Source organism: Podarcis filfolensis (assembly GCF_964270895.1).
Source record: "Podarcis filfolensis genome assembly, chromosome: 15".
In the NCBI taxonomy this organism is placed as follows: Eukaryota; Metazoa; Chordata; class Lepidosauria; order Squamata; family Lacertidae; genus Podarcis; species Podarcis filfolensis.
The window spans coordinates 32567715-32587316 of NC_139618.1; the positions used below are offsets into that span (position 1 = coordinate 32567715).

At 43.0% G+C, this 19602-nt stretch overlaps 1 protein-coding gene across 1 annotated transcript; it reads right to left on the reverse strand.

Moving 5' to 3' along the window:
• Window positions 1-4935: 4935 nt before the first annotated feature.
• Window positions 4936-19505, reverse strand: MSANTD2 (Myb/SANT DNA binding domain containing 2). The gene is given in 6 exon segments (XM_083588710.1): window positions 4936-6722; window positions 9007-9067; window positions 9961-10219; window positions 10804-10814; window positions 10817-10847; window positions 18962-19505. Coding segments are annotated over 6 exon segments (1731 nt in total). The 5' UTR covers window positions 19478-19505; the 3' UTR covers window positions 4936-5869.
• Window positions 19506-19602: the final 97 nt, after the last annotated feature.

The following is a 19602-nucleotide window of genomic DNA, read 5'->3' on the forward strand; positions in this document are numbered from 1 at the left end:
TTCAGAATAGGGGGATTTAGGGCAGCACAAGCGGTGCAGGAGTTCTGGGCGAGCATCCAAAGAGGGCGCAGTCTCAAAGCCCGGTAAGCTCTTGTCAGGCTTTGGGAATAATAATAATAATAATAATAATAATAATAATAATAATAATAATAATTTATTTATACCCTGCCCACCTGGCTGGGTTTTCCCAGCCACTCTGGGTGACTCCCAACAGAATATTAAAAACATGATAAAACATCAAACATTAAAAACTTCCCTAAACAGGACTGCATTCAGATGTCTTTTAAAAGTCAGACAGTTGTTTATTTCCTTGACATCTGATGAGAGGGCTTCCCCCAGGGCGGGCGCCACTACCGAGAAGGCCCTCTGCCTGGTTCCCTGTAACCCCGCTTCTCACAGGGAGGGAGCTGCCAGAAGGCCAAGGCATGAGGGGTCTGGCAGGATCCTAGAGTCCTCTTCCCTCTCTTCCAAAGCTGGGCAAGCACTTACCATGCTTTGGGAAGAAGGGAGGGCTCTAGGACCCTGCTAGAGCCTTGCACCTTCTTCCCAAGGAGTGATGTGTTGTTTATCCATCTTAAGCTGGTGCTGCAGAGGGCTGCCAGGAGGGCATCAAATGTCCTTGCACAAAGTGGCATATTACCAAGGTCCATCCTTGCCTTCGGATGTTGAACCATCCTGCCCCCTCCCCCCATTTCCGCCTGCCAGCACGGCAAATGGATAGGGACCGTGAGAAATGTAGTCCACCAACATTTGGAGGGCCACAGGTCCCCTATCCCTGATGCAGCTCACTGATCCAAAGACGATCAGATAGTTTAATGGTAGATCAATTGCATAACACTTGTCTTATGAACCGTAATACAGGAACTCAGTTATGCAGTGTAGTGGTTAGTGCAGGGGTCAGCAAACTTACCGCGCCTCGGGCCAGTGTCTCCAGCGCTGATTGCACGGTGGGCCGGAGGGCGGTGGAGCGTGTGCCCATATGTGTGCGCACACACTATTTCCAGTGCACTTCTGGGCCGGAGGAGCACCGGAAATAGCTTGTGCGCATGTGCACGGGCCTCCTCCGACCCAGATGTGCACCGGAAATAACGCTTGCACATGCGCTCAACACTTGCACATGAGCACAAGCTATTTCCAGTGCTCCTCTGACCCGGAAGTGGGCAGCTGTGCAGCACAGCACAGGTAAGAGCGGGCAACGGCAGTGGGCGGCTGGGTTGCCACGGGCCAGATAAACGAGTCCCTCGGGCCTTATCCAGCCCGCGGACCTTAGTTTGGGGACCCCTGGGTTAGTGTGTCAGACTATGACCTGGCAGACCAGGATGTAGCTCTCCAGCTGTGTAATGCTGCTCCAGATTTTTTTTTTGGAGGGGGAGATAAAGGTTCAGGAGTGGGCAAGAAGAGATCGTGGACCCTGGCTGGGAAGCTGAGCTCCGGTCTCCCTAGTCCTAGTCTAGCACCTGTTTTATCCTCTGCCCTTTACTCAGAGAGTTCCCTCTGAGCTATACAGGTGGGACCTGCAGCAAAATGTTGCAGTACAGAGTATACTTGCTAAGGGTTCCCACCATCCACAACCTGCGTCAGGACATTCCATTCCATTCCATTCTCCATCCCTCAAGCTTTCTCTGCCCCCCCCCCGCCAAACTTTGTATTTTGTTCTCATGAAACATGCTCACTAATCAATGGTCAGATTTGAAATCCCCCGCATGCTGTATTATTTATTTTTATTTCAGAAACACTGGGATCCAGTTTACTAAGCGAATGCTTCCCTCTTGTTTTTCAGCGACCCTGCTTCATCTACAGCACTGTCAGTACTCAGCAGCTGAGTTTCTTCTTAGAGAGAGTGGGGAGAGAGAGAAGGGTAAAGTTCCGCAGACTGAACCATCCCTGTATAACACAGAAGTTTCATTTTAAAACTACGTGACACATAAACCCTCTGCCCCAATTTCTCTCTCCAAGGTACTAACGATAAGCTGCCAGAGGCTTGAGCAAATCGATTTCCTCTTTTCCATTTCCCCTTCTTGTTTTCATTTTCAACTTTCTCCCACATATTTGTGTCACAAATATTTGATTCACGCACAGTCTCTCCAACTTCTGGTTTCTTTGTAGCAAGGCTTCCCAAACTTGTCTGGTCATGGCACACTTGCAAATGAGAAAGAAGTGTTTTTGCAGACATGGGATGGACCAAATGAGCCTTGGGACCCCTTCCAGCTCTTCAATTCTATGATTCACAATGGCAACCTCCCTCGCCACGCATGTTATACAGTGGTACCTTGGGTTACATATGCTTCAGGCTACAGACGCTTCAGGTTACAGACTCTGCTAACCCAGAAATAGTACCTCGGGTTAAAAACTTTGCTTCAGGATGAGAACAGAAATCGTGCTCTGGCGGCGCGGTAGCAGCAGGAGGCCCCATTAGCTAAAGTGGTGCTTCAGGTTAAGAACAGTTTCAAGTTAAGTACGGACCTCCGGAACGAATTAAGTACTTAACCCGAGGTACCACTGTAGTTTCCATTGTCATCAGCTTCCTTTAAGCTCAGAAGTTTTTGGTCAGGTGATTTTGGGAATTTAAACAAATCTTTTTGTTATTTTAATTTACAAACAACTGCATCTCCTTAGAGAATGTAGGAACAGATATACCTAAATTTCTGGCGGCTCTTGTCTTACTACCCAACTGTTAAGTCCAGTCAGTGGAGCATGAGACTCTATCTCAGGGTGTTGGGTTCAAGCTCCACTTTGGGGGAAAAGATTCATGCATTGCAAGGGGTTGGACTACATGGCTTTGTGGTCCCTTCTAACTACAATTCTCTGATCCTAAGTTAATTCAGCTGCTTGGATGCCTATTTGTGGACTGATAATACCATATTGGCCTGAATATAAGCCTCACCTTTTTTTTTCCAAATTCTGACTGGCAAAAGTTGAAGTGCAGCTTAAATTTGCAACCTTGCGAAAATTGGGTTTTACGATATCTCTGAAACAGACATATGGTGAAACGGAACGGGTGTGCCTGCAGAATTTTAAGGGAGCAGCTTATATTCGGGTATTGTCTCTCCCCCCCCCCCGAATTTTAAAGGTGTGGCTTATATTCAGGTGTGACTTATATTCAGGCCAATATGGTAGTTTTAACAGAGGGGTGTAACTTGGCAGAACCTTTGCCTTTTTTTACTACATGGCTCCCTCTGCTGGCAGAAACAGGAATGATATTCATTCCTGGGGACAACTGGAGGTTTATAAGCTCTCTGGGGGATATCTTCAGTTCAAAAGTTTTTTTTTTTAATGTTAAGGTGATAGCACTGCTGCTCTTGAGAAAGCCCACCCTGTGTCTAGAGGTTCTGAAAACGGCTTCCACATCAGAAATACGCCTTTTGGGTTTGTGCTTCTATCACCATCTCGAGTAAGTTTAGCCACTCTTGAAGGACACAGATTATCTGGACCTTTTCCAACCAGACTTCAGATCCGAGTTTGGCATGAAGCCAGTCTTTGTCGTTCTTGTGGATGACCTCTAGCGGGACAGCAAAAAGGGGGAAGGCAATCCCAGTGCTCTTTCTCAGCCTCTCATCTGCTTTTGATACCATCAAACATGGTTTTTCTCTGGGTTAAATGAATGAGTTGGGGGGAATGTGTGTGTACTATCTTGCATCAATTTTACACTTACTTGCAGGGTCAACCTTCTCTGTCTGCTAGCACAAGGGCCCTTGCGTCTTATACATGGATACATCTTATACACAGAAAAGTACGGTAGGTAGGAATAAAACACTGAGTTTTATCCATGTGACACTCCAACAGGAAACTTACCCCCAAAATCAATTTCTCCAGTCTGTTGGGTAGAGAAATAAAGCAGGAAGACAAGAGTTATGATTTCATTCGCAGGTAAGGAAGCAGTGTGCCTCTCTTTCCAGGTCTGGAGTGTTCAGGTATCCTATACCTCAGTAATGGAGAATGTCTTCCTATTAAAGAGAGGTGATGTACCAGGTGCCAATACAACTCAGAAGAGAACTACGATTGGAAATTCTGGCTATGTACAGCCCCAGAAAAGTGCAAGATTTCATGCTCCATGCTGATCCCTCACTGCTGATACTAGAAAAATGTTATATGTCTACATGTGCTTTTTAAAAGCGGTATTAGTAGAGACATCACCTTACCAACAAAGGTCCATATAGTAAAAGCCATGGTTTTCCCAGTAGCGATGTATGGAAGTGAGAGATGTACCATAAAGGCGGCTGATCGCCAAAGAATTGATGCTTTTGAATTATGGTGCTGGAGGAGACTCTTGAGAGTCCCATGGACTGCAAGAAGATCAAACCAATCCATTCTGAAGGAAATCAGCCCTGAGTGCTCACTGGAAGGACAGATCCTAAAGCTGAGGCTCCAATACTTTGGCCACCTCATGAAAAGAGAAGACTCCCTGGAAAAGACCCTGATGTTGGGAAAGATGGAGGGTGCAAGGAGAAGGGGAAGACAGAGGACGAGATGGTGGGACAGTGTTCTTGAAGCTACGAACATGAGTTTGACCAAACTGCGGGAGGCAGTGGAAGACAGAAGTGCCTGGCGTGCTCTGGTCCATGGGGTCACGAAGAGTCGGACACGACTAAATGACTAAACAACAACAACAACAACATAATACCAACCAGTTCTTGCATCTCTCTGTTAGAAGTTACCACAAATTTCCACAGACCCGTAATTCAAGAATAAAGGGCAATTCTGAACCAAGCTCTAGTGCTTTGTAACTTACAAGTTCAGTTTGTTTTTAGAAACACAGTGATGGTACCTTGAACCCACAGACATCCTACCAAAGGTATTTACATCCTTACCTTCTGAAAGTACAGGCATTCTTGCTTTGTGCCAGGTGTGAGGGATGATGGAGCATAAATAACTGTGAAGATCATTTCTATGTCCAGGGAGATACCACCGAGTAAGAAACACATTTCTGAAAACTCACACGTTTGTTTGTTTTTATTTGGACTGACACATTCATTGTATGCCACAACTTCCACTGATCAATGAGGTTTTTAAAAAAAGAACTTTTAAAAAGCCGGACCTTGCCAGCAGCGTAATGGGGCTTATATAGTCACATTTTGATGAGGCATTAAAAAGGCTTATTCCCCTGGTCCATAACTTTCCCCTCCCCACCTCCCACCCCCTTCTCACAGCTTTGATTGTATTTGATAAAAGCATGGTATGGCAAAATGCATCCCAGCAGTTGAGTTACTTTCACTGCCACATAAAGAGGCGAACTAAATTTGTTTAAAAATGCCAGGGATTACTTTAATGTAAAAAAATAAAATAAAATAACCAAAACAAAACAAAAAAGTTGATATGGCAACACTACTAGTAAAGTGGGATACATCACAGAAACAGAAGTTTTTGCAGGCAACACTGGTTGGAAATAGTAAAAAACACTTGATGGGTGAAAAAAGTGAAATGCTAAATTATATACAAGAGGAGCAAAGGGTGGCACTGAAGAACAGTCTCAAGTGACTCCAAGTTTAAACTTGCCATTATCTATTGCTTATTTATTACATAACTGTAATAACACTTATAGAGACAAGATGTGTAAAAATGAGACATTGTGGAAAACAGCTTTTTCATATGAAACGCAAAGTGTACGTTTGTCCAACGCGGAATGTACCAACAGTCATTGTATTTACAGGCTCCCTTTCAGAGTCTTCTCTTTACAAAACCAGCCCAAGGCAAGTAAGCTGTATATTTTACTGACTTGGGATACGCATTTTGTAAAATCATTTGCAAGTGTCTTTTTTTGTTCAAGTTCATTCAGGAAGGCTTATTTCGCCCAGTCCTGTACTGCAAGATTCCGTAAGACGCCCCAATGCCACAGAAGAGTCAAACCTGCAATCCTTATGAAGGACGAAATTCAGTTGTTAAATTTCAAGGGGTATCCAATGGCTTTTTCCAGACACTCTACCAAAGAGCCAGCAGAAAGGAAGTCCCTCTCCACTTCTACAAATTTGATGTAGATGGACTTGGGAGAAATTCCCGGGTCTACAATACAGTTTTGAGATAAAAAGCCATTGATTCCAACCCACTCTTTGCTGAAGGTTTTGGTGTTTGCTTGAAAATGTAAGAACAAGCACTGCTGAAGAGTTCTGACCTCGGCAATACCAAGGTAACAATATATTATTCGGGTGGATTCCATCTCGACTTTGAGCGACGCTTGTGACAGGGGCATATCTGCTTCCCCCAGTGTCTCATTTTCAGGGTCTTGGCTGACGCCCTCATGATCAGGAGACTGTAGTTTCTCGTGACAATCTTCATAACCAATGGCATACAGACCAGGGCTCTTAGGAATACCCCCAGGTAATAAATACTGCACAATATTTCCACCTGTTGGCTTAGAGTGAGCAATAGGAATCCAGTCAATCTCCATGTGAAGCTCTAGGCACCTGGCTTCGCTAATAGTGATCTCTAGGAATTTGTAGTAAACGTTCTTCCAGTTCATTTTCTGTACCCTGGTCATTATGATCCTGCCCTCTGGTTTCTCTGAGTTGAAATATTCCCGGAGCCGCTTGCCAAGGGGGACTTGGGAACTAATCTCCGCGTAGTGGTAGCGGATATCCTCCTTCCACCGTGTGTTGTAGCCAATGCCAAAAATGGCCAGTTTGTTAGAAAGATGCAGCCTAGAGAAGTCTGTCCAGCTCTGAAATAATTCCCATTTTAACTGGACGGATTCCAAGATCTGTACAATATTCTGCATCATATCACGCTTCCTTAAAAAGAAAGAAAAAAACAAAGTGTAAGGTTTAAGGCAGGCAATCAAGGGGTTTAGAGTAAGGTTACCAGACGTCCCCGTTTCCCAGGGACAGTCCCCGGATTTACAAATCAGTCCCCATACAAAATCCATTGAAGTTGAAAAGTGTCCCTGGATTCATTTTAAAAAATCTGGTAACCTTAGTTTAGAAGAGCACAAGAAGAGGTCTAAGTTTTAAACACCAACTTTCATATGCAAGAACATGGGTAGGCAAACTAAGGCCCGGGGGCCAGATCCGACCCAATTGCCTTCTAAATCCGGCCCACGGACTGTCTGGGAATCAGCGTGTTTTTACATGAGTAGAATGTGTCCTTTTATTTAAAATGCATCTCTGGGTTATTTGTGGGGCCTGCCTGGTGTTTTTACATGAGTAGAATGTGTGCTTTTATTTAAAATGCATCTCTGGGTTATTTGTGGGGCATAGGAATTCATTCTTCTTTTTTCAAAATATAGTCCGGCCCCCCCACAAGGTCTGAGGGACAGTGGACCGGCTCCCTGCTGAAAAGGTTTGCTGGCCCCTGTGCAAGAACATCTGGCACTGTAAACACATGTAGTAGCTACAGAAATTAAAAATGTTGCCCTGGATCTTTTTGAATATAATTTCATGTAACTAACCTGACCGGCTTGCTCCAAAGGCATTTTCTGGTCAGTAAAGCTTATACACTGGAGAACTGTGGTGGTGCCTTAATCACCACAGTAATTCTAAATGCACCATTTAAAATGGTCCTACCGTTATCTAGCATAATTCAAAGAAAGCTCAGAGGCAGGGCATGCAGAAAGTCCCAGGTTTGATCTCTAGATAGCTCAATTGGTAGAGCATGAGACTCTTCATCTCATGGTCATAGGTTTGAGTTCCACATAGTACTCTAACATCTTTCCAAAAGTTTGTTACAAGTACAATTATCTTGGCTTATTCAGCAGCTTAACCTGCCTTTGCCAAATTATTTCAAAGGTGTGCTGAGACCTAACTAGCAGTTACCCTCTTTGGTGTGGGGACACATCTAACTGGTGTACTGCCGATTTAAATGGCTGTGCGCTGCCTGATAAACCCACCCATATGAAGACTACTGTGTCTGGCAAGCATTCCAGGACATGAAAACAGGAATTTCCAAGTAGCTGCATTCAACACAGTCAATCACACACAACGACACAATCCTGCAAACTGCCACTTAGATAATAAAGGAGGTCCGGAGTCACCCTGGAAAAACAGGGTTGCACATGTCATCTTCCTAGGGAACAGGCAGATTTTGGAAGCCAGGACTGTGCACAACACAAAAATATGCTCTTTTCATAATCTCTTTTTAATATTTCCAGAAGACTATTCCTTCCAAGCAACACTTTGCAGTAGCGTGGGTTATTAGCCTTGTATTAATTGCACTGGCCACCAGTTTACTTCCAGGTGCAATTCAAGTGCTGGCTATGACCTTTAATGGATTGAGACCAGAATACCTAAAGGATCTTCTCTTATTGTACCATCCTGCCCACCCAATGAAGTTATCTGGATAATCCTGCTTGTGTGTCGCTCTCCCATTTGAAGGGCTATTGCTGCAACTGCATGAAACCTCTCCCAGTTGTGAGCACTCAGCTTTCAAAAATTCCCTGCCTCAGAAGATACGATTGGCCCAAATGACATTCTATTTCTACCCAAATGGATTCTGTGTGTCAGAGAGAGAGGGGTGGGGGTGTGCAACAGAGACAGAGAGAAATCAGACCTTTAACCTGAATGTTAGTCGATTCTGCTGGTTCCCTCCTTCTGTCAAATTTTATCTGTAGCCTGTTTGCTTTTATTCTAATATAAGGTATAACAACTTTCTGGATCAGGCCAATGGCCCATCCAGTATCGTGTTCTCACAGTTACCAACCAAATAACTGTAATAACTGCATTTTTAATGTGGGTTAGCTACTTTGAGTGGCTCAGATTATGAACTGGACAGGATAAGAGTATCATTAGCAAACAAGTAATTTGGTGAATGTCAACCTGAACTTGAGAAATAAAATGGGGTGGGAGATAAAAATTTAAAGTAAGAACATTACATAGATCAGTGTCTGGATTTCAGTGGACAACATACACACAGCTGATGGCTGTATGTGTTACAGAGGTTAAAGACCCATTTTATACGAACGAGTTCTGAACAGAGAAAGCATGAAGAACTTTATAGTTATTGTCTGAAGTTTTAGATGCCCTCATTCTAAAATCAACTACTGTCAGAGATTCCCAGGTAGGACACTCATAAATTACTCACTGGGATTCTTCAGAAGATTCCTGTTTTATCTTCAGTGATTTCTTCATAGCAGGCATTTCATCTGAAAGATTGGGTTACAAATATTGGGTTACAAATTAGATTTAAAAACAAAAACAAAAACTTGCTACTTTTTTAATTTAAACGTCCTGACATACATTTAAATAGCACTTGAAAGTGCAATAAAAGTTAGATTTATTCAGCATTATGTACAGATTAGAGAATCACACTCTTCTTAAGAATCAAGCCAAGAATCAAGCCAGAAGGTCACTTTATTGAATATTTACGTAAGGCAATTCTGCCCTGCTTATATTTGAAGATTGCATATAACAAACCTTTGCATCTGATTTAGATTTCCTGTGTACCACCAATTCTTATTTCAAGTAACATCAAACAGAAAAAAACATTTCTGTAAAAACACCCACGTGCATCCATAACTATAAGGAAAATAACAATCAGCAAAACATAGGGAAACTTGCAATATCTAAATGCACTGTTTGAAACTCTCAAATGCTGTAGCTTTTGTTTTTCATGTGTGAGCTATTTTCTAGAAACGGGGGTGGGGGGTGTTCTTGAGAGCTTGTAGGTGCAGTGGCCAGTAGGGAAGCAAGTGTTCAGCCAGGCTTCCTCAACCTTTGCCCTCCAGATGTTTTTGGCTTACAACTCCCATGATCCCTAGCTAGCAGGACCAGTGGTCAGGGATGATGGGAATTGTCTCAAAACATCTGGAGGGCTGAGTTTGAGGAAGCCTGTGTTAAGCCTACACAGGCAGAGAGAGGGAGACAGAATGAACCAAACTGGCCACAGCAGTACAGCAGTCCTCCTCTGTGCATTCCATTTTCCTTATTTATAATGAGATGATTTAAACCTCTTCATCAAGATACACAATGGCAACAAGCAGCATGAATGGCAGCAGCAGAATTATAGTTAGCAATGACAAAGACTAGTATTTCATACCTAACTCTTGGTCTCCTGACTGGTAGCAGTGAAGGTCCTGACTATGGTTCCCCCATTCGTCCTGCGAATATTCCTCCATAGTGCTGCCGTCTGACTCCAACTCTTGGTATAGGCCACTGCTATTGATAAGCACAGGCTGGCAGGGTTGAGAGTCCCATCCTCCTTGACCAAACACCTGCTCCAGCTGTTCAAAGGTGTAACTGCTTTTCCTTTTCCCAACGCCGTGCTCTTTTACCCGGCTGTAGCACCTGCGAAGAGTCTGAAAGACAGAAGGCACCTGGTCAGTGTAAACTAGCTTACCAAGACTTCTAAATAAGCTACACAATGTTATTTAATCTCTAACTTTGGCTGAGCAAAGCTCTACCATATATATTTTACTATTTTTAACCAAAACAGGATGCTACCAAGTAGCTTTAAAGCCAGGTTGAACTCTTGCAGCCATTTAAAGTTTCCAGCATACAGCACTTTCATTTGTATGTTTGCCTCAAGAGCACAGCGCATCTAAGTGATCATCGTTTTAAGACATCAGTTTTTACTGGTTCTTGTCTACTGCCAAGGGCTTTCCCTTCTTAGCCCCCAAACTTGCTGTATTATGCAGAACTAAATCCCAGTAAGATACCAACAAGCCCATAAGATGTACACCTTTACAAAGGGAGGAGAAAGAACAGCTACTGTTGTGCCCATAGTTTGGAGAAGATTAAGGGAAGGGAGAGAGAAAGAGAGAGAAACAGGAGTCACCAAAAGCAGACAGTTGGATCATCCCTTACTCCAAAAAGAAAACATTTAAGAAGTTAAAAAAAATTGTTGGCCTAAACTCTTTAGCTAGTAAAATATATTACTTACATATTTTGCATCCTTACTAACTCACTCTGTCTCTTGGGAAGCTGCTGAAATTTAAAAGAGGTGAAATCAATAATACTCTGAACTCCCATGCTCAAATATCATAACACACAGTACTACGATGGTCAGGTCTAATAATAAAACATTAAACCCAACAGTCTGCCCTAGATTCTGAAGCATCTTATACACCAAGCTTCACTCAGGTTTTGGCCTCTTTCATTCTTACACTTTGGCTGCAAGCAGTATGCATTACACAGCAGCAGCAAGCATAAAGCTTTACAAATACTTCCTTCCGGGTCTTCCTTCCTGATTTCCAACTGCATACAACACCTGTTCTTTGGAAAACCTTAAATCTGTACCTATTAACATAGTCTGATGTAAAGAGCGGGCTATGGGCAGAAAACTGACCACACACCGCATCACAGGGCACCCTGTTTGCAAGAGCAAGTATGCTCCATTGACAGAAATAATAAAATAGGAAGGGCAAAAGCTGTAAGGATTTGAAGAAATTCAGTAACTCGAGCACCATAATACACTCTTGTCTCCCAACCACTTTGGATTTTTATTCTTATTAAGTGTAACTTTGCCAGCTTCTCCTATCGCCCCAGTGACAATGCTGATGCTCATTTCTTAATCATGCAGAGAAGAGTTAATCAGTGGCCTAATGCATATTTGGAATCCCAGGAGCTGAAATCATGTTATTTTGCTGCTTAAGGCAGGGCAGCAAATTGCACTCCCCCTCCCATCTCAACGGATATAGAGTACCCAAGGACACTCAATATAGAAAATCCCACAAGCACCTCCTCCTCCTCCTCGGAAGTAAAAATGCAACTAACAATATATTCCCCTTTGATGACACACAAAATGAGCTGCTTCACACACCATACTGGTCCTAAGAATGGTAAGTTTCATAACGTTAGTCATTTTCATACTGCTAACTTTGGAGATGTGAAGACAGGGAGAAAAGGACAGGGAGAACATTTTCTCTTTCTTTTAGAAAGGAAAAAGGCTAAATATATGTTTCTAGCCTTCTGTAGGGAACATGTTCAGTGCTTTTGCACACTTTTCTGATATCTTCCAGCAAGTTTCATAATCCGCTTACAGGTGTGGGGGAATTCTTGCAATACTTAATCCCACAGGGAAGTCAACAGAACTAAACCCACTAAAATCCCTGTACTGTTGCTTAACTGTGTGACAATGAGTTGATTCTCTAGCTAAGCAGCAGAGTATTACAGGAGACACTAATACGAGTTCATTAGAGATAATAAACGCTTTTATTAAATGTCAAGCTAAAACAAACAGTTCATCTAGCACAATTAGCCAAGAAGTCTTAATATGATCTACTGAGGTCTTTTGGGAGTCCTAGCATTCACAAACACTACTTCAAATATTTGGGGCTCAATTTAGCATTTCCAGGTATTTTCTCGCTGCTTGTTTCAATACCAACAAAGAATCCTGGCTAGCAGCAATCCTACTGAGCATTCAGAACTATTTTAACACAGCCTACCTACTAAAATCCAGGGAAACAGGTATACTACTGGTGTGCGCACCATGTGAGCACAAAAGCACAAGTCAGAATTAAGTGCCCCCCAGATTATTCTACCCTTTCCCACTTCCTACCCTACCCAACCCAACTAGGTGTTCCACCTTCAAAATCGATTCACCTAGACAAAAGCACAAACAGAAAGTTGAAACTCATTTGAGCAACCATGTTTGATGCCAGTTTGGTTCAGTTCAATTCCTACCAGAATATTAATGTGATCTTTCGCTTCCTCAGAAATAATCACCAGTCCTAGAAAGTGAATCTGCATATGCTCTGAAAGGCAGACCAAAATGAAATCACATGTCCTGAAACACTCTTGCTGTATGCAGACAAGCCCAGAGTACCCAATTTGTGTACCTGAGTAACTACTAGTTCCTTTGAAAATTAATCCCTTTCATTATTCTGGGCAAAAGGAGAAAAGTTATATCCAGAAACACAAATGATGATAATAAATCAGGTATTAGATAAGGAGATTAACTTAGCAAACCGTTATATAAAGTAACTAAGCAATGTATTTTCATATTACAGACGTTTCAAAGGCTCATCAAAGAAGTTGCCCAAGTTCTAGATTAATGCTGCCCACTCGTTACATAGCTGAATAGGTAATAGCGGTCCAATATATACTTCATGATTGCATTAGATGCTGCTTTATTCAAAAGGAGCAAGATGATCAAATTAACACATTAAGGACAAACTTGTTCTCACTTCCAGTGTAGCCCAGGCCAGTAAATTTCTGCTACAAGTTATGAAGCATGTTGCTTGATTTAAACATATTTTGACTTTGAGAATGAAAGTGATCAAAAGCTTTTAAAGCAAAGTTGAACCTTATTATTCATCCAAGCTCGTCCATCTTTAGCTCCTTTCAATGGTGTCATGCCATTTTCTATTTTAAAAAAGAGTTCTTTAGAATTTTAAAGTCCTTCCTTTCCCAAATATTTATACAGTACATGCATGCTAATCAAGTCTTTCTTTCTTTCTTTTTAAAAAGAAATGTCAGCTCATTAACTGCTGACTTGCTCTGCAGCATCAATTTGTTTCTGTAGAACTTTATAGCACTTTCTTTATGAAAAGCAGACGCATAAATGTACCATGTAAAACCATTTCACTGATCTAACTCATTAGCTTTCTATGTCTTTCATTAAAAAATGAAGCATTGATCACCAGAAACTTAGAACTTTTCAGTTACATTATAATTATTTCAAATCTGCACACATTAGGAATAGTTTAATAGCCCCATTTGATGCTCTTGTTGAATGTTAGAACAGTTGGGTGCCATCTCAAACAATGGCTGAAGATCTACTCAACAAAGCCTGTAGACAGACACTGATCTGCAGTGCAATCCTATGCATGTCTTCTCAGAAGTAAGTCTCATCAAGTACAATAGTAATTATACTCAGATAAGTGCTTTTGTCCATGGAGTTTTCTTGGCAGGGATACTGTAGTGGCTTGCCGGTTCCTGCTCCAGGTGGATCACATTTGGTCAAAACTCTCCACTATGACCTGTCCGTCTTGGGTGGCCCTGCACGGCACAGTTCATAGCTTCTCTGAGTTATTCAGAGTTATGCCCTTCACCACAACAAGGCAGTGATCCATGAAGGATTACTTTCTTGGGTTCCATGATCACTGCAGATGGTGACAGCAGTCACAAAATTAAAAGATGCCTGCTTCTTGGGAGAAAAGCAATGACAAACCCAGACAACATCTTAAAAAGCAGAGACATCACCTTGCCGTCAAAGGTCCGTATAGTTAAAGCTATGGTTTTCCCAGTAGTGATGTATGGACGTGAGAGCTGGACCATAAAGAAGGCTGATCGCCGAAGAATTGATGCTTGTGAATTATGGTGCTGGAAGAGACTCTTGAGAGTCCCATGGACTGCAAGAAGATCAAACCTATCCATTCTTAAGGAAATCAGCCCTAAGTGCTCACTGGAAGGACAGATCGTGAAGCTGAGGCTCCAATACTTTGGCCACCTCATGAGAAGAGAAGACTCCCTGGAAAAGACCCTGATGTTGGGAAAGATGGAGAGCACAAGGAGAAGGAGACGACAGAGGACGAGATGGTTGGACAGTGTTTTCAAAGCTACGAACGTGAGTTTGACAAAGCTGCGGGAAGCAGTGGAAGACAGGAGTGCCTGGCGTGCTCTGGTCCATGGGATCACAAAGAGTCGGACATGACTAAATGAAAACAACAACAAGTGCTTTTAGGACTGCAGCCTTAAAACTCATAACAGACAAGTAAAAGGATGTATAACTGCTCATATATAAGTAGAATCTTCTGAATTTCTCTCCTTTGTTAAAAAACATATAGCTCAGTTGGTAGAGCATGAGACTCTTAATCTCAGGATTGTGGGTTCAAGCTCCAAGTTGGGCAAACGTTTCCTGCATTGCAGGGGGTTGAACTAGATGACCTTCATGGTTCCTTCCAACTCTACAATCTTCTGTAAGATTGTATGACCCTTGTGTTAAGCAAGTATAAGCAAGTATACATTCATACGTAACGGGCTTTAAATTATATTGACAACTGGGCAAGGTATTTGGAGATAGAATTATTTTATTTTTTTAAGTGGAAGCTGTATAATGCTGTTTAATTACTTTAAGGAAATTTAATTACTTTATCCAATGCTTTTCACAATGTAGATTGCAAGTTGGCTAAGGCAGCTGGTCACTCAAGTTCTTCAACTATAGTGGGTACCAGTGATACCACAAATCAAACGTTAGTCTTTCCCTAGAGAACACAGCTTCCAGCCGGCATTATTGGGCCTGCATCAATGTGGCAAATGGTATCAAAAACATGAAAGGGAACTTTTAATTTCATTTGAATCAAACTAAGCAATCCTGTTTTGGATTAGTCAATATCATAGCAATATAGCATGCAAGGAAAAAAAGTACAAAAATATAGTAGGATTAGGCCACCTGCCAAAATATATGTGACCTCCTCCAACCTGCCCTGGCTAAAGTTACAATGGTGCAAAATGAATGCCAGCATGAGTAATTGGTCAAATGTAATGGTTATACCAGAGTCAAGATAATCGATTCAAATTGACAATCTTGAAAACTCCTGTCTTAAAGCCATAAAGGCTTGTCACCACTTCAGATTACAGAGAAGAGAGCCCATATCATTAGATGCTCTTCTAGATACACACCTTTATACTTTCTGGGACAGACTGCCTTTTCCCACATGGGCCTGCCTACCTATTCATGTTGGAGGCTCTCTTGACAGTCTGAAACCTAAATTGTTTGAGTGGAACAGGAAGAAGGGACTTTTTCTGTTACTGCACCCAGACCTTGGAACTCCCCCCCTCCCGCCAGGGAGGTTTATCTTGCCTCCTAAGTGGCATACAAATATCATAAACAAACATTAGCCTTCCATCACAGTATGAATACCTCCCTCTTCTGGAAAATCTTCAGCTATTAGTGGCTGATTTTATTGCTTGCCTACCAGTCATAATTTCATGTAATTCTTCTGGATGTTTACTCTGTCATTTAATCCCTACGACCATTTTAATCCTTTATGGTTCTGTCCTACAACTTGCTATAATTGGTCTGAATAAACACTTATTCTGAAAGTACTTCCTCCTTGCAGGGCATAACTGCTTAACCAGCTTTGCACGTTTACCACATGCACTACTTACTGGCTTTAAACAATTTCTGAGTCTTGCATGAGAGTAGCCCACTTATAGCAATCTTGTGATGCTTAAAATAATCATGTAAGTTCTTAAGGGCAGGCTGTCCAGAGGATGCTCCAACATGAAATTAAAGTGCTTGGGACTAGGCTACCCAACAGATTGCTTTCTTCCACATGTATCTATCAAAACCTTAAGATCCCCTACAGAGGCCCTGCTCTGGGTGCCCCCATCAAATGAAGTGATGTAGGTAACCACCTGGAAAATTGCCTTTTCAGTAACAGCATCCTACTCATGGAATAAACTTCCTCAGAGAGGCCCACTCAGCTTCATCTTTATGGTCTTTTGGGTGCTAGGTTAAGACCTTTCTGCTCATCCAGGCTTTTAAATAACTTAGTCTGGGGTTGTTGTTTCTCTACCCCCTTTTAAAAAATGTATTTAACATTGAGGGTACCCAGTATGGAGAGGTCTATTGTCTCTACATAGCTTTTGGATTTGGTGTATATTATTTGTATATTGTATTATTTGTATATTATTCTTGCATTTTTTGTCACTTTTTCACAAAAAGTGACCCAAAGGGACTTACAAAATAATACAAATGTTAATACAAAATTTAAAAAACCGAGGACCAAAAACAAAACCATGAAATATATTTTTAAAAGCAGTTCTAATGGTTTAGTAGGTCCATTTACACTGTTTCCTATTTATTTACTGTAAGGCATCTAGAAAGATTTCCCCATGGACCACTTGAAAATTGCTAACTGATTTTTCTGCCTGTTATATAAATTGCAATGCACTGTGCTAGCTGCTGTATGATTTTTAATTATATTTTCAGACATGCTAGCAACTACTGGTAGTCTGGAATAGTTTAGGAACCCTTGACCTAGACAACTCTGTGTTATGGGGCAACATACAACTGTCATAAAGATTAATACTTGTCTGATAAAGGTGACAGCTCTGTGCCCACAGAACAGTTGCATTGCCTGTACAAAAGGCTGTGGGTTGGTGGGTGGATGACGAAACAGCCCAAATATAGCATCCCAGGATATGTGGTGCTGCTCCTGCTCCTGTATCACTTCCACTATCACACAGGTGGTTTTCACTAACAAAGCTGACAGCACCAGAGGGAAGCAGGCACTGGATTTTATCCAGTCATGCCCTCCCCTTATCTTAGTATTAATATCAACACGTTGAAATTAAAGGAAACTTATCTTCAGCGGCAATGACTCAAAATAAGCAAAATACAAGTTAAGTTAGTTAAAATGGCATCCTCTTCAATATTAGTCAGAGTGAAGAGGAAAATAAGAAAACTTGGGAATATGAGCAAATTTAATTTGTCATTAAACTAATTCCTGCTACCTTTCCCACCTAATAAGAAAAACTATAAGAAAAACAAAGTTTCACTCCAGTCACTAACAAATTTCATTATTCAGAACCATTTATTCTCACACTGAAAAATAAGGAAAACTACATGCTTCTTATGCTGGTTAACTCTGATTTGTCAGATACCACATTCCCAGAGAGGACAACCACTAAACTAGGAATCTATATTACCCAGACTGCAGCCTCCTGTTTTTAGCTCACACCCTTCAACTTTGTCTTTTGTCTTTCTAATACAGTTGAGGGATTGGGGCCCACCCATTTTGCAGCTGGCACAGAGCCACTTCCTTTGTTACCTTAAGGACCCACACTTAGGAGGACTTTACCAAAAAACTTGTCTAGCTATTCTAGCAATTGGATCCTTGTTGGATTCAGGAATTAGAAAGGACTCGGGCACACAGCCTACTTCCCCACACCAACTCACAACAATACTTACTCCATAAGATGCTGCCGTTCAGCTAAAAAGTCACTAAACCAAACAGAAACATAAATAATATTCATTTTTAAAACAGCAATATGTACTCTTGTAATCTGGCAGAAAATGGAAACAGATGATTTGACTTGCATGAGATTTAATTTGCTTGAGACATTTTTGCTTTGAGTTCTACTGGCATTCCACCTGAATTTGTCCACTTGCTTTCCAAAAGCTAACATTCTTCAACACATTCACTGCTATATCCCTTTTTAATGCTGCATAATAAAACTAATGTTCAAATACCATGAACAAAACTAAACCAAGTCCTCAAACAAACCTGTCATTTAGAAAACATTTACTATACCTGAACAGATAAAGCTACCACTGAATACTGCTCTTCACCATTATGGCACACAACCACCAATATAGGCTCTGGATCTTGCCCCTAAATTTGGGGCTGGTCTGCTAAACTGTACAGAAAACACAGGAATCCAAATTGAACCAGTTCCTAATATTTTTCAAGCTGTGGAATCTTATCTTCTGGAAGAACAACTCTCAGCCTTGCTTCTCATATCTAGAGCTCTGCTCCCTGTGATTCATTGGAGCCCTGCTGCCTGTGGCAGATAACTCAGAAAGTTTCTGCGTGGGAACTCTTTCGTAAAAGGAGCATCCTGCTCTTGAAGGAAAAGAAGAAGATAAAATAATAGCCTGTGGCCTTGCCAACCCTACAAAATCTTTAGGAATTAGACCAAAAAAAATATTCATTCAACTGCTTGCATTGCTGGATAGGATGGTGCTGCCTTGTTTTCTCCTTTTAATGAAGAGTTTATCACAATTAAGTCCAAGAAAGCAATAAACGGACTGTCCCCAGCCCCGCACTAAAGCTAATTTCGTTGGTCACAACGGAACAGAGACTGACAAAACCAAAACGGGCACTAGGGGATGAGTTTTGTTGGCTGTCAAAAGGTCCCTGGAGAATCAACCTAAGGCTTACAAAGCAAGCCCGAAGGAACGGCAAATTCTTTCCTCGGCCAAGACTTAAGCGCGCTGGGATTTCCAAGGAAGAAGCGGCCCGCCAGCCAACCACATGGAGAAGTCCCCAAGCTATGAGCCACCCTTTTCAGGGAACGCCCAGGTACCTCCTCCTCCTCCTCCTCCTCTCTCGAGCATCACTTGCTGGGCAAGCGGCTGCGCTCCGTACCTTGATGCGCTCGCGGCACTGGGACGGTGTCCGCTCGTAGCCCAGCTCGGCCAGGGCCCGGGAGACCCGCTCGTACATGGCGGGCCCGGGGGCCTTGCTGCCGAACACGGTGCCGGCGCCCTCCAACTGCTGGTACCGCGCCTCCACCAGCCGCTCGTTGCCCCACACGGCGATCAGCGCGTTGGTCTCGGCCGGCGTCCACGACACGCCTCGGCAGGCGGCCGCCGTGGCTGTGCCTCCGGGCGAGAAGGAGACGGACGGGGAGGCCCCGCCGCGGCCCCCGCCGCCGCCGCCGCCCCCCGAGCCGGCCCCAGTCCCCGCCGAGGTAGCCGCGGCCACGGAGCCCGGCCCGGCGGGGCCTAGCGGGGAAGCGCCGCTGGGCGTGGAAGGGTCGGAGAGGCTGGGGTTGCCGTCGCTGAGGGCCCCGGGAGAGCCGGGAGACAGCACCTCCATCTTGGGGATCTTCAGCGGCGGCTCGGCGGCTGAGAGCTGTGAGGAGCCACAGGGCGCCGCCATATTGGAGCTGCGGAGCCGTGCGGGCGGAAGTGACGGCCGGAGCCCAGCGGGCGGGGCTTCCGCCAGGCGGTGACAGCCAGCAGTGGAAAGCGGGAGAATAGGGCGGGGGGGGGGGCGAGTGGGGA